Here is a 14,741-nt window from a genome sequence, read left to right as displayed (position 1 = left end):
CTCAGGGTTGTGAGTTCAAGCCCTGTGCTGGGCTCCATGCTGGACATGGAGCCTACTTTAAAAAAGTAAAAATTAGAGAAAAATTTGGCATGATTCCAAAGGCAGGGACTTCCAAAAGAGAGCGAGCTCATCACTGTTATAAATGATCCTAAATGAGTAAGAGGCAGTAAGGAAACCAATGTGCATAGGGCTCCATCTGATGGCCTCACATTTAAGTGGGTGTATGCAAAAGCTGGGAAATCTCATGAAAAACAAATAGGATATTGTGGCGTGGGACTAATGAATAGTGTGGCCAAGTCAACTGAAAAGATGAGCACAAGCTATTGGAAGTCAAGAAGCAGTGTAAAATGTATTAGGAGCTTGGGTCCTGGGTTTGAAGCCTGGCTCGGCCACTTCCAAGCTGGGTAATTCTGAGTCTGTTTCTTCATCCATAAAATAAGCAATAACAAATAAAATAGATAGTAAGAATATCGGTAAGAGTTAAATGAGTTCATACATGTGAAGTGCTTAGCAGAGCACTTAGAGTCTATAGAGAGAAATGAAAGCCATGGTTATGGTTTTTCCAAGGATCATCCAAAGGGAGTTCCTTCTGCTTCGCTCTGTTCAAAGCACGTAGACAGAAAAGGAATGAAAGGGCCCTGGCCCTTCGTTGACAGATCCACAGACTAAGGGCAGAATCATTTCGCAATGGCTTTCCTTCCTTTGTTTCCTTTGACAACATGAATACTCTTATAAACAACAACAATAAAAATAGACTAGGATAGAGATGGGGAATGAAACCCAGAGGAATGAAGCAAGAGGAGGGGAGCACTGAGTTGCCCAAAGGGTCTTCAGCCCCTGTGGCGAGGTGAATCAGATCCACGGCAGTTAAGGAACGTGCAGAAGTGATCATGGACCCACACTGGGTCACTTCTGGGAAAGCCTGAAGATGAGAAAAACAACAGAGGATGTTTTCATGGTACTTTTTGCTCAAAAAAAAAAAAAACCTTAAAAGATACCTTGATGCTTTGAGTAATTTTCTTTCTCAACTCTAGGTAGACGTGTGGGTTATTGAACCTCAGGGAATCAAATTTCTCCATGTTCCTGACACATTTGATGGCCATTTTGATGGTGTTCCTGTCATATCTAAAGGACAGCAGAAGGTATCATAAGGATTGCTTGTTGTAAAGAGTCTTATTTTAAGTGGCCACTAGCTCATGGGTTCTTTGCCCCTCCTGTGCTCTGGGGAACAGAAAAGTGGTCAGGTAGTGAAGTCTGTGAAAGAACAGAGATCCCTGAGCAAAATCTATTGTTTCATTACATTTTGACCAGTGACTGTCCCTTTTGGGGCCCCATTTCCCTCAAGTCATGTGCTTGACCGTAGCTAAAAGACAGCTTTCACATAATCACATAAATCACCTGGTAGATTTTCATTAGTCACAGCAAGAGATGCTCAGCTTAATTCTCTTCGCTTCATGACCAATAATAACCAACAGTGGAGGAGTCAAACTCCTCTAAGAACCTTTCACAGACTTTCTCGAGCTGGTCGCCATCTCTCTGTTGGGGGAAGGGAGGAATTCTTTGAGTATCTTAAGAAGTCCTAAAACCTGGGCAGCAGCACCACAGGCTGGCAGATGCCCTGTCACATGCCCGGCCACTGTCCCTTACATTGGGAATGCGACTTCTGATGCTGCCTGGGTGGGGGCTGGCCATCAAGCCACGGGCAATACTCTTCACCTGTGTGCACAGGAAGCTGTCAGCCCCCCATCTTGGGAGGGAGAGGCGCAAAGACTGGGCTCTGATGTCTCTGTTCTTTCTAGGCACATGTGTCCTTCAAGCCCTCTGTGGTACAGCAAAGAAAATGCTCCAACTGCTCTGAGACTGCAGTAGACGGAGAGCTGGTGGTGATGTATGATGTGAACAGAGAAGAGAAAGCCGGAGAACTCGAGGTGAGTAAAACCAGTCTCCAAGAGGACTGTCATGCTGAGGCCAAACAAAGGTGTCTTTTGGAACAAGCCCCCCTGGCTTCTGGGTGGCTCCTAGCTGCCAAGGCAAGCGTCCAGTTTCAGAGAAGGGATAGAATCCTATTTCCCTAAGTGTTACTAAGCATCATCTTTTCATGTCAAGAAAACCAAAAAGAGCATCATTGAGTTTCATGTTCTTGTCTCAGAAGGGTACTTCTAGGCCTTATATGAAGTACAATAGGAAAATCACAAAATGGGAGTTTGGGATAACCTACGAAGGCCCTTTGCAATTAAACTATCAAAGAAAGCAGAGAGATTATGGGGATGGGTGGATGGAACAACCAAGAGAACGATCTGGGCTAGTGGTGATTTTCAGGGCCAATGTTCACTGTGAGATTTCTTCAATTTCTTTTCCCCCTTTGTCGTGTCTTAGGTGTATGTCTGTATTTCCCTTGTGCTAAGGTAGAGCCCTTAGAGGGTATCTGGAAGTCTGTGCTTCTCTCCAGGATGGGGAGGTAGAGAAGTGTCCACAGCTACACATTTCCAGCTAGGCATCGTACTGTCCTGGTAGAAGCGACCAAGGGCAGTGGAAAGAGAACTAGGGGAGCCAGGCGTTAGAGCCTAGAGCAGAAGACAAAGACGGAGATCCCAAATCCAGTTGGAGCGAACTTCTAGTAACTTCGAGAACAATCTAAACTCTCTAGAGTGCTGATAAAGGTCCTTCATGATCTGTCCTGCTGACTCTCCACTCTAATTCCTTGAATTCTTGAACTCAATAGCCCTCGTGATGCTGAACAACTTACAGAGCCCCTAGTGTGCCATATTTTCTCACCCTTGTGTGGAACTCTCCTCCCCACTCCTACCTGCACCCCCCAAGCCTGCCCAAGTCCCAAACTCATGCTCAAGTCCAGTGCAGATTCCATTTCCATGGGAAAGACTCCCCCATCTGAGTCAGATACATGTCCACTGGGCGTTCTCAGAGTCCTTTATTTTCCTGATCACAGCATGTAACACTCTGCTACAACTGTCTCTTTACTTGTCTGGATTCTGGGTTGGCCTGTGAGCCCGGTGAGAGCAGAGATTCTGCCCGACTGGCTGTTGGCTAGCAGAGTGCCTGGAAGGCAGGCTCTCCATGAAGACTGGGTGGATGGAGGGGAGCAAAGTGAAATGCCCTGGGGAATGAAACTACCCAGAAGTCTTGGACCTTCCCAGCAGAGGAGTGGGGGAGAGCAGGAAGGAGGAGGGAGAGACACGGATGAACACCGAGCCTCCCCTTTATGACCAGCATTCCTCCTGTTCCCTGTGGCTTGCCTCTTCTCTCTTAGTCCCTAGGGCCCTGCCTTCCTACATGCTAAACATTGTGTTCTGTTTTCCAGGTATTTAATGGATATTTTGTCCACTTTTTTGCTCCTGAAAACCTGGACCCAATTCCCAAAAACATCCTCTTTGTCATTGATGTTAGCGGCTCAATGTGGGGAATAAAAATGAAACAAGTAAGTACCTCCTTGTTGGTAAGGGTGCTCAGGGCTCCCCGCTTTCTTTGATTCCCTCCCAACATGGCAGACATTCAATGCACCTTCCCCCCAGGCCTCATCTTGGTCACCTGGGGCTGCTCTGACAAAGTACCACAGATCTGCTGGCTTATGACCAAGAGGTTTTCTGGATGAATGACAGCTTGAGTTGGTACTTGCAAGATGATAGGATGAATTCTTGGTCTTCCTCCTTTCTTCGTGGGCTGAGAATTAATGTAATGAGACCCTTCTTCATTCTTTTTTGAAATAGACAGTGGAAGCAATGAAGACCATATTGGATGACCTAAGAGATGAAGACCAATTCTCTGTGGTTGACTTCAACCACAATGTTAGAACCTGGAGAAATGATTTAGTCTCAGCTACTAAAACACAGATTGCAGATGCCAAGAAGTATATTGAGAAAATCCAGCCTAGTGGAGGTGAGTGACTTTACCCTAGAGCCCAGTGAGAAACATTCATAGGGTTCAAATCTTCATTCACTTAGCAAGTATCACTCCCTACCACAGTGGTCTTTGCCCAGCTTGCAATGGCCTGCCTTAAGTAATGCATGCATTATTCCATGATGAATACTAATTTCTTGTGAAAGTACGAGGCATAACCCATCTCACACAAGTCTGTGACCATCCCAATCTTTCTCAGAAAAGGATATCAGCAAGTGACACTAGCCTTCTTATTGCTCTCAGCATAAAATGCAACTGTCCCCAGACCAATGTCCCAGCATGTCAGCAAGGCTGATTTAGGGACCTTCTATTGGGTGTTTAACAAAATGACAGATGGGTGCTTTGAAAGGATGAATTCATCTTTAAGGGAATAGTTTACTACAAAGTGAGTATTTTACTCCCCTGGGGAATCTTGGCCAGCCTGGGAGAAATTTGTGTCACTTGGAAAACAATCGAAGGATTTGGGTACTGAATAAAATGACATATGAGTAATCACCAGACGGACGAACCTGAACCCAGGATGTGATGGTTTTTGTGCAAAGAGAGAGTACATAACGGAACAGCACATAATGTTACTTTAACAGGCACAAATATCAACGAAGCCCTTCTGCGCGCCATCTTTATTTTGAATGAAGCCAATAATTTGGGAATGCTGGACCCTGAATCAGTCTCTCTGATCATTTTGGTTTCTGACGGCGACCCAACAGTAGGCAAGTAGCACTTCAATCTTCTAGTGACAAATATTTAACTCTTGCTTCAAATGGGAAATCTGATGGCATTTGCAAGTTTCTAAACCACTGTAGCCCCATGCTTTCTAACAGGAGACTTCTTTTGACCCTAGAGCACTCATTCCCTTGAAACCCAGTCCCAGACATTTCTTGGTGATGCTCTTGAAAGCGCCCATTTGGCCTCCACAACATGGGGAAATTTGAGTATGAATTGTAATAATATGCTATTACATTTATTCCCTCAACTTAAGGTATGTGAGGTGGCGTACGGGAGTGGGTGGGATGAGTGTGTCCGTCCCCAGTCTCCAGAACACTTCTGGAGTCTGCATCCTTCTCCATCCTATTCCATCCTTCTCCATATTCCCCCAGTCACTCACGGCAACTGGAGAAATGACTTCTTTCTGATATATCCTGTACATTATGCATTCTTCGCCACAAAATGGCCCAACTTCTCCTGGCTTCTATCATGTGCTGTTATTTTTATCTGCTTCATCTGTGTCTTTCTACTGGCAAATACAAAAGTGCATGCTAGATTGTGTTGCAGTCTGCCATGCAGATAAGGACCTGTGCCAGACGCAGCTCGATGGAAGGAAGACAAGTGGACCAATCATGACAGTGGCCACTAGAGTTTTAGATGAAAAGCAACCATTTGTCATTATGGTTTTGTGGTAGATTCAGTGGTAGAGATTGAATTCTACCTCTCAGATCAGCTTACTTTTTAAATTCCATTTCAGGGGCACCTGCCTGGCTCACTTGGTGGAGCATGTGACTCTTGATCTCGGGGTTGTGAGTTTGAGCCCCACACTGGTGTAGAGATTACTTAAAAAAAAATAAAATCTTGAAAAAAATAAAAATAAAAACTCAATTTGAGAATAAACTCATAAAGAAGGAAAGGAAACATAGCAGAAAATTAAGTCTGCTTCTTATTTCTGTCCCTTAACCATCCAGTTCCTGTCCCCGGAGGCAATCTTTGGTTAGCAATTTCTTGTGTATCTTTCCAGATATATTCTGTGCATATGTGTGCACTCCATATACATATATACACACTTATATGTGAATATATATACACACTCATACATACACACATGCCTATATGCAAATACATCCTACATATACCAATTTTTACACTGTTTTCCCCCTTAAAAATGTATCTTTGAGATCATTCAATATAAATACATACAGTTACGTTGCTCTTTTTAATAACTGCATAGTTGCATAGTATCCCACAGTTTGAATGTATCATCATTTAACCAACCTCCCTTACTGCTGTGCATTTGTTTTCAATCTGTTGCTACTCCCAGTAATGTTGCTATGTATGATTGCCCATACGTCATTTCCATTTGTGTGAGTGCAGCTTAAGAAAAACCCCTAGAAGTTGAGTCTCTGGGTCAAAGGGGAAGTGCAGGGGCACCTGGGTGGCTCAGTCGGTTAAGCGTCTGCCTTCGGCTTGGATCGTGATCCCGGGGTCCTGGGATCGAGCCCTGCATTGGGCTCTCTGCTCCGCGGGAAGCCTGCTTCTCCCTCTCCCACTCCCCCTGCTTGTGTTCCCTCTCTCGCTGTGTCTCTCTTTGTCAAATAAATAAATAGAATCTTTAAAAAAAATTTTTTTTAAAAAAGGGGAAGTGCATTTTTAATTCGACAAATTTTGCTAAACTGCCCTCCGTGGATTTTCCAAAAACATTATAACATTGCCCCTCATTCTCTTCCTCTCTGTCGTCATCAACTTTAGGTGAACTGAAATTGTCAAAAATTCAGAAAAACGTGAAGCAGAACATCCGAGACAATATCTCCTTGTTCAGCTTGGGGATAGGATTTGACGTTGATTACGATTTTTTGAAGAGACTATCCAATGAAAACCGTGGAATTGCTCAAAGGATTTATGGAAACCAGGACACATCCTCCCAGCTCAAAGTAACACTTTTTTTCTGTTCTTTCTTCCTCCTTCACTCAAAGTCATTCAACTAGCCAAATTTAAGTCACAATTGTCATCATTTCAGCTATGTTCGGCCGTGACAACCAGAAAGTGTTCGATTGCTTTCTCACCCCACCCTGCATGGGTATCTGCTCTGCACTGACAGTGAGATTTAAGGCAGGAGGGGGATGGGCACACACTCCTTACTCCCTGAGCAAGTCCTCCCACGCATCATCAAAGCTTCTGGGCTCTCCAGTCCCACTAAACAACTGGTCCTTCTTAACATCACGGCCATTGTTTCCCCTTCAAAGTGCATTGGCATCTTGGTATCAGCTTTTTATAATGCAACACAGATCAAACGATAGCCTGTAAATGTACTTGAGCAGGGAGCCTGATGCGGGGCTCCATCCAAGACCCTGGAATCACGACCTGAGTCGAAGGCAGACGCTTAACTGACTGGCGCCCCCAAGGGTAATATTCTTAACAATTTTTTAGTTTCTCCATTTCTCAGTTCATCTGATAATTGTGAGAATTTTCCCTGTCTCATAGCTTTCCACAGAGATCCTGTGAAAATAAATTAAGAGATACCAGCTAACCATTTGAGGAATCTCAGCAAAAAGTGCTTTAGGGGCACCTGGGTAGCTCAGTTGGTTAAGCGTCCGACTCTTGATTTCAGCTCAGGTCATGATCTCAGGGTCGTGAGACCCAGCCCTGAGTCGGGCTCCGTGCTGGGCGTGGGTCCTGCTTAAGATGCTCTCTCTCTCCTTCTGCCCCTCCCCCCTTTTAAAAAAGTGTGTTAGACTGATGAAGTAGTGTGAAAATAATGATTTCTCTGTTTTTTATGAATTGTAGAAATTCTACAACCAGGTCTCTACTCCATTGCTCCGGAATGTTCAGTTCAACTATCCCCACTTATCAGTATCGGATGTCACTCAAAACAGTTTCCACAACTATTTTGGAGGCTCAGAGATTGTGGTGGCAGGAAAATATAACCCTGATAAATTGGAGCAGTTACAGAGCATCATCACTGCCACTTCGGTACTTCTACTTATCTCCTTATTTCTCAAAAGACTAACTGGTCCCCTTGATACAGTCCATCTTGTATATTAACAGGTTAATATTTTGCATTCCAAGAATCTTGCATGTGGAATAAAAGTGATAAAGTGGAAGGGAAGGCATGAGAATATCTCTGCCATGGTCCCCAAACCATTCTGTAAATCCTTCCCTTCTGATCCCAAAGCCAATCCCAAACCTTGCATGTGTGCACTTACTTCCTCTTTTGTATTCTTTTGAATTATTTTGCGCTTCCCTTGAAGTTACATAGCTCCCTGATTCACTCACAGTAGGTAGGAAAAATGTGGATTGATTAACTATAGTTCTGCTCCCCCGATGTCTTTCAACTGAATCTTCCATCATCCAGGCTAACACGGAGTTAGTCTTAGAAACTCTGGCCGAAATGGACGACTTGGAGGATTTTCTATCAAAAGACAAGCATGCAGATCCTGATTTCACCAGGAAATTGTGGGCCTATCTGACAATCAACCAACTTCTAGCTGAGCGGTAAGAAGAGAAGAGTATACATAACAGGGATTTGCAAAAGTAAGAGGTTTGCCTTGAATATTTTGAAAGTAATACACAAGAAGGATTTGGAACCAAGAAAAGCGGCAAATTAACTCGGGATTTGGATTGTCAATTTCCACTGGTTCCAAGCACTTTAAGTAAAGCTGAGTTCACAATTTTCTTTTTTATCGAGCTATAACATACACAAAGTGGGTGAAGTGCATGAATTTTAAGCGTACAGTTTAATGAATCCTTAGATGTGTCACCCATGTAATCACCACCCGGATCGTTATAGAACACTTCTGTCCTCTCTGAAGGGTCCTTTGTTCTCCTTCCCACAGAACACCCCCCCCACACACACCTGTGGTAGAAATCATGGTCACCATCAATTAGTTTTCTGTGACTATCCCTGCCCCTTTACTGAAGCATGCTGGGTGCATTCACAGCAAAATTACAGATACACAGCACTTTGCTGAAGTTCAATACTGATTTTTCAGGAACAATCCCTGGAAAACAGATCAGTGGTTGCCGGGGGCTGAGGGGCAGGATGACCGGGCGGAGCACAGGGGATCTTTAGGGCAGTGAAAGTGTCTGTACGATAGTACAATCGTGAATACATGTCATCACACGGTTGTTAAAGCCCACAGAATGTGCACCGCCAAGAACAAACCCTAATGTAAACCATGGACTTTGGTGATGAGTAAATGTCTGCGTAGGTTCATAGGTTGTAACAAATACACCACTCTGGTGGGGGGTTGTTGATAATGGGGGAGGCTGTGGTGTGTGGGCACAGGGAGTATCTGGGAAATCTGTCCTTTCTCCTCAATTTTACTGTGAACCGAAAACTGATCTGAAAAATAAAGTCTATCTAAAAAAAAAAAAAAAAAGTCCTGTAGGACTGCATGGCTAAATAAAATCCTGGCTTCATGGAGCCAGTTAGCCTTCTTTTATCTGGAGTCCCCAAGGTCCCGGATGAGCCCAGAGGTGGTGGGGTGTGGGACGTAAGCACAGTAATGTTCTCGAATGCCTCTGTTTCCCAAATATAGAAGCCTGGCTCCTACAGCTGCTGCCAAAAGGAAAATTACAAAAACTATCCTGCAGATGTCTCTGGAACATCACATAGTGACCCCACTCACCGCGATGGTGATTGAGAACGAGGCCGGGGATGAGCGCATGCTGGCCGACTCTCCCCCTCAAGATCATTCCTGTTGCTCAGGTCAGTGCTTCCATCTGCTGGACAAATAGGGCGGGTCAGCTTTCTTAGCCTGCACTGGGGTCCTCCAGCCTCGGCTCCTCTCCCCCTGTAGCCCACCTCTTGCTCCCAGCCCTGGGTCCCCGTGTGTCCGAGTTCTTCCTGTCAATTCACTTTGGGGTAGTTTATTGTTATGGTCTTAGAACTTTTGCTCACTTAGCTCCCAAAGGAATTTTGAAGACCTACGTACCCCGGCACGCATTGTTTAAATCAGCATTTAACCATTTTTCACCACACTTAAATAGTTGCAGCGAATTTAATTTGGGGCGTATTGTAAACATTGAATTTTTTTTTAAGATTTCTTATTTATTTATTTGTCAGAGAGAGAGAGAGAAAACACAGGCTTAGGGAGCAGCAAGCAGAGAGAGAAGCAAGCAGAGGGAGAAGCAGGCTCCCCACTGAGCAGGGAGCCCGATGCGGGACTCGATCCCAGGACCCTGGGATCCTGACCTGAGCCCGAGGCAGACGCCTAACTGACTGAGCCACCCAGGTGCCCCAGTAGTGAATGTTTAAAATAAACCTGTTACATCACTGTTTTAAGTGTATCCAACGACCTGGAATACCTAACTTGGTACTCTCCATCATCCATTAAAAAAAATACATAAACAAATTCTATTATTAGAAATTCTATATGGTTCTTTTTTCTAGTTGAACTAGTATTTCCATTACTGGCAGAATTATGTCTCAGTGTAATACACTGCTATGTGGGAAAGACTTTTACTGATCATCCTGCTCCTATGCAAGAAAAATGTTTACAAATTTAAATTTTTTTCAATTTCTTGTGACCATTAGATTCTGAGTGTTCAAATTTTTTTTCTAGATTGAGTTTTATTAAAATTACTACAAGTAGGCAATTGGTCAAAATAATATACATGGATTATAAATTTGATATCCCAAAGTAAAATTTTATTGAAAATCATCTCTTAATGAGAAAAAAATGTGGCTGTTTTTTTGAGTACCTATGGGTAAGTGTTATTTATTAATAGATTGAAAGAGATCAGATTCAGTGTCATTTCTTCTTTAAAAAAATTTTAGGGGCGCCTGGCTGGCTCAGTCGGTGGAGTGTGTGACTCTTGATCTTGGGGTTGTGAGTTCGAGCCCCAAGTTAGATGTAGAGATACCTTAAAAATAAATCTTAAAAAAAATGTTTTTATAGGCCTAAGTCCAGATAAATCTTGTTGACATAGGTTAAGTAGATAGGAATGGAATGAATTTAGTCACAGCAACTGTCACTCACTTACAGCTTCTTCAAAGTTATATGCCAAACTCACATAGGATCTAGTATGCAAAAATTATTTTTAATGATCTAGCGCGTGACAGCTCGGGTCCTACTTCAACTCTGTTTAAAGCAAAGAACTGGAAACTGACTTGCAAACGGATTTGTGTCCCTTGCAACGGATTGGAGTCATTCCAGTTTTCGGCACTACACCAATTTTCCCGGGGGGTTTTTAGTGAGAGAGCATGCCTTCCACTTCTCAACTGGGAGAAAGGGGTTTTCTTAGGAAAAGTACACGTGGAAGCTGAGAACCTTGAAATTGCCACAAAGCCACCCACGATTTCTGTGTCCTGGGGAGAAGTCCTAAGCTGTGCTCAGGGGCACGTGTGCCAAGTTTAGAAGACGTTGGCTTATCACCTTCTTCCTGCCCTCCCTTTCTTAGGAACTAGTCCTATTGAAACACAGTCTTAAGAATGGCCTGCACACCCTGGAGGGATCACTTTCCACATTTTTCATTTTGTCCGAGTGAGATGCCAGGTAACCGCAGCAGTCTAGGGTTCAAGGAGCTCTTACTTCTGACATCCCAGTTACAAGAGCCTGGGGCCCCACAGCTAAATTTCTCTGGGCAGAAACTCGCCCTAGATAAACTGGCATTTATAAGTGATTTTGTATCAGCTAGGTAAGACGCCTAGGTGAACTGCCATTTGTTTTCTCTAAGACAGGAAGGCTGCCTGTATATCAGAAAGCAAAATGAACTTGCTATAACCAGCAGGGGAAACGAGCTGGCTGAGAAACTGAATTGTTTAGATTGTTGTTTGGTGAGGCAATAGGAAGGGACCCAGGCCGAGGTGGCTGTAATCCAGGACTTCTCCAGGGGCTGGCCTGGACATCATCTCCGGGGCCTGGGCTGAAGACGTGGGGCCCTTCTCCAGCCTCTGTGGGGCAGAGCCCACAGTCCGGGGCCCAGACTCTGCAGAGAGCCCTCGAGCAGGCCCCACAGTGGAAAAACAGGAAAAGCGGGAACAGAGAAAGTTCTGGAATAAAAGTAATGGGAGAAAACCATAGCCGAGAACCTCTAGGGTCTGCGTAACACGGATACTTGAAGTTGTAAGAAATCTCCATGGGAACTAATGGCTACGGGTTTCTCTATACAGGCGCCCTGTATTATGGAAACAAGGTTGTTCCGAGTTCAGTCCCATCTTGGGTCAACCCTTCCCCAACACCGAAGATCCCAATGCCCGTACTGGGAGCCCAAGTGCTGGAGGCAACTCCTCCCCAACATGTGATGAGAGGTAAGAGACCTTTACCACCGCTTTCACATCCTGGCTTCCTGGATCGCAATCCCGTGGAGCATTTATTTATATACATTTAAAAGTCGTCCTGGTAAAATAAATAAATAAATACATAAATAAATACATAAAATTAAAAAGTCCTGGTAAACCAGGTGACTTCTACAGGCATGGTTGACCTCCACTGAGAGAGGAGAGTTTCGTGTATGAATCAGCTTGGGCCAGACACCAGACAGTACTTCATTAGTTCCTGATGTAGTGTTCCAAGATTCATCGTTTGCACACAACACCCAGTGCTCCTTGCAGTACGTGCCCTCCTTAATACCCATCACCGGGCTAACCCATCCCCCCACCCCCTTTCCCTCTGAAACCTTCGGTTTGTTTCCCGGAGTCCAAAGTCTCTCATGGTTCGTCTCCCCCTCCGATTTCCCCCCCTTCATTTTTCCCTTCCTTCTCCTAATGTCCTCCATGCTATTCCTTATGTTCCACAAATAAGTGAAACCATATGATAATTGACTTTCTCTGCTTCACTTATTTCACGTAGCATAATCCCCTCCAGCTCCATCCAGGTCAGTGCAAATGGTGGGTATTCATCCTTTCTGATGGCTGAGTAATATTCCATTGTATATATGGACCCCATCTTCTTTATCCATTCATCTGTTGAAGGGCATCTTGGCTCTTTCCATAGTTTGGCTATTGTGGACATTTCTGCTATAAACATTGGGGTGCATGTGCCCCTTCTTTTCACTACATCTGTATCTTTGGGGTAAATACCCAGTAGTGTAATTGCTGGGTCGTAGGGTAGCTCTATTTTCAGATTTCTGAGGAACCTCCATACTGTCTTCCAGAGTGGCTGCACCAGCTTGCGTTCCCACCAACAGGGTTCTCCTTTCTCCACATCCTCACCAACATTTGTTGTTTCCTGCCTTGTTAATTTTTGCCATTCTAACTGGTGTGAGGTGGTATCTCATTGAGGTTTTGATTTGGATGACAAGTGATTTTGAACATTTTTTCATGTGTCTGGTAGCCATTTTTATGTCTTTGGAGAAGTGTTTGTTCATGTCTTCTGCCTGTTTTTTGACTTGATTATTTGTTTTTTGGGTGTTGAGTTTGAGAAGTTCTTTCTAGATCTTGGATATCAGCCCTTTATCTGAAATTTCAATAGCAGAGTAGCTCCTGATGTTCCTAGAAGCTTGCAGCCTTTCTAGGCTGCCTGGAACACAGATTCTTCTAGCAAGAACATTTCTGACTGTCAGAACTGATTTCTCAAGACTGTACACCCACCACTTACAGAGCACCAAATTGGCAGGAGAAAACATAGTGAGGACTTCGATTCAATTTTTAGAGCGAGTGCAACTCACCCCTATGGCTTGTCTCTAAAAGTATTCTTTGTGGGCCAAAAGTGATTTGCTTTTTCGCTCTTTCATCTGCGGCAATGCTTTATCCGGAGGTCCCTCCCCTGTCCTACCTGGCACGTCCGAGGACAGAGCTTCATGAGGGGCTCTGCACTGAGCTTCCGGCCAGCAGTGGTAATTTAACTTTACAACACTGCACACGTGGGGAGGGCATCCACAGGTCAGGTTACAGTGCTGGCAAAATTGCCATCTTTCCTGTGCCGAGTGGCTCTCAGAGCAAGAGACAAGGGCAAGGACAGGTGCGTGAGCCCCTCACACTGTGGCTTTGCAAGACGAAGCTTCTGTAGAAACATGTAGAGATAAAGCTAACCTCATTTTTTATATTCTTTCCAGTAAGAATGCGGTGCTTCCTCTGAGTGTACATAGTCTGCTGTACGATGCAGTTAAAGGGACAAGGTCTTGAGAGTCAGACAGTTCCGGGGTCAGACTCTGCCCCTGTGACAGTGGGCCAGACTCTGGGACTTCTCTAGGTCTCAGTGAGCCCACCAGTAAAATGGAGATGGTGATAAATTGCAGGGTGGTTATAACCTTAGTTCCTTGTGGAAGCTCATAAACACCAGGTCCTCAGGAATCTATGAAGTTAGTCATGGAAGCCCTCAATCTACCTTCAACCTGATCTAAATGTAAGGCTACACAGACTCACCTAAATATGACGTTTCTGCTGTCTAGAGTGATACCAGTTCAGTAGTTGATTCGTGGTTACCTACCAGCAGGTCTGATTAGTGGGATTTTGGTTAATTAAAATGGCAAAATCAATGATGATCTCTAATAAAAGCTATGTCCTTCAAAAAATATTTCAAAACACCTTATTTGTGTAAAGGAAGAAGCTATCATCACAAAATGAATTTTTTTAATTGAAAAAGAGATGAGAACCTTTGTTCTGTGTTTTAATGATGCCCTCTAGTGCCCAGCTCAACACAAAATCAATTCACCAAGTATTTATTGACCTCACCACGAGAGTTTGGTAATGTGAGGGGTGCAAAGAAGTACCAGATTGTATTCCTGTTCTGCATTCGCTTATCTTCCATTTCATGTTCCAAAACACACACATGAACGTAAACGAGCGTATCAGAGCAGGTGGGAGAATGGGCTTGTCATTGGACAGCTTGGCTTTGCTCATAGCTCTGCCACGCACTAACTCTGTAATGTGACCTCGGGCAGGTGACCTGTCCTCTGCGAGGATACGAAGAGAATTAGTTGAGTTAATGTTTGCATGGGACTTTGTGACAACATCTAGAAGACAATAGCCTCTCAATGAATGGAAGCCTGGTCTTTCATTTTAATCTGGAAAAGACGACCACTACGGTTCTTACAGCTCAGACCTTCCTGTCTCTGGGGCCTTGAGGGACTCAGGCGGGAAGCCTGGCAGATCTGAATTGTTCCTCTGCGCTAAGTTACCTGACATTGTGGATTCTACCACTGGTCTCTGGAATCTTCCGTCCCCCGTCCGTCCT

At 44.3% G+C, this 14,741-nt stretch overlaps 1 protein-coding gene across 1 annotated transcript in view; it reads left to right on the top strand.

Moving 5' to 3' along the window:
- The window catches only part of ITIH2 (inter-alpha-trypsin inhibitor heavy chain 2), a 33,753-nt gene that overhangs the window by 11,964 nt on the left and 7,048 nt on the right, over positions 1–14,741 (top strand). The window contains exons 7-16 of the mRNA XM_021696715.1: positions 1,035–1,142; positions 1,800–1,928; positions 3,320–3,436; positions 3,726–3,894; positions 4,500–4,625; positions 6,373–6,554; positions 7,408–7,593; positions 7,976–8,115; positions 9,162–9,331; positions 11,738–11,875. Of these exons, the coding sequence (XP_021552390.1) occupies positions 1,035–1,142; positions 1,800–1,928; positions 3,320–3,436; positions 3,726–3,894; positions 4,500–4,625; positions 6,373–6,554; positions 7,408–7,593; positions 7,976–8,115; positions 9,162–9,331; positions 11,738–11,875 (1,465 nt within the window). The remainder of the gene's footprint in view (positions 1–1,034; positions 1,143–1,799; positions 1,929–3,319; positions 3,437–3,725; positions 3,895–4,499; positions 4,626–6,372; positions 6,555–7,407; positions 7,594–7,975; positions 8,116–9,161; positions 9,332–11,737; positions 11,876–14,741) is intronic.

This window comes from Neomonachus schauinslandi, chromosome 5 (genome assembly GCF_002201575.2).
Source record: "Neomonachus schauinslandi chromosome 5, ASM220157v2, whole genome shotgun sequence".
Classification (NCBI taxonomy): domain Eukaryota; kingdom Metazoa; phylum Chordata; class Mammalia; order Carnivora; family Phocidae; genus Neomonachus; species Neomonachus schauinslandi.
The sequence above is the reverse complement of the archived record's forward strand: the minus strand, read 5'-3'. Positions and strand labels throughout refer to the sequence as shown.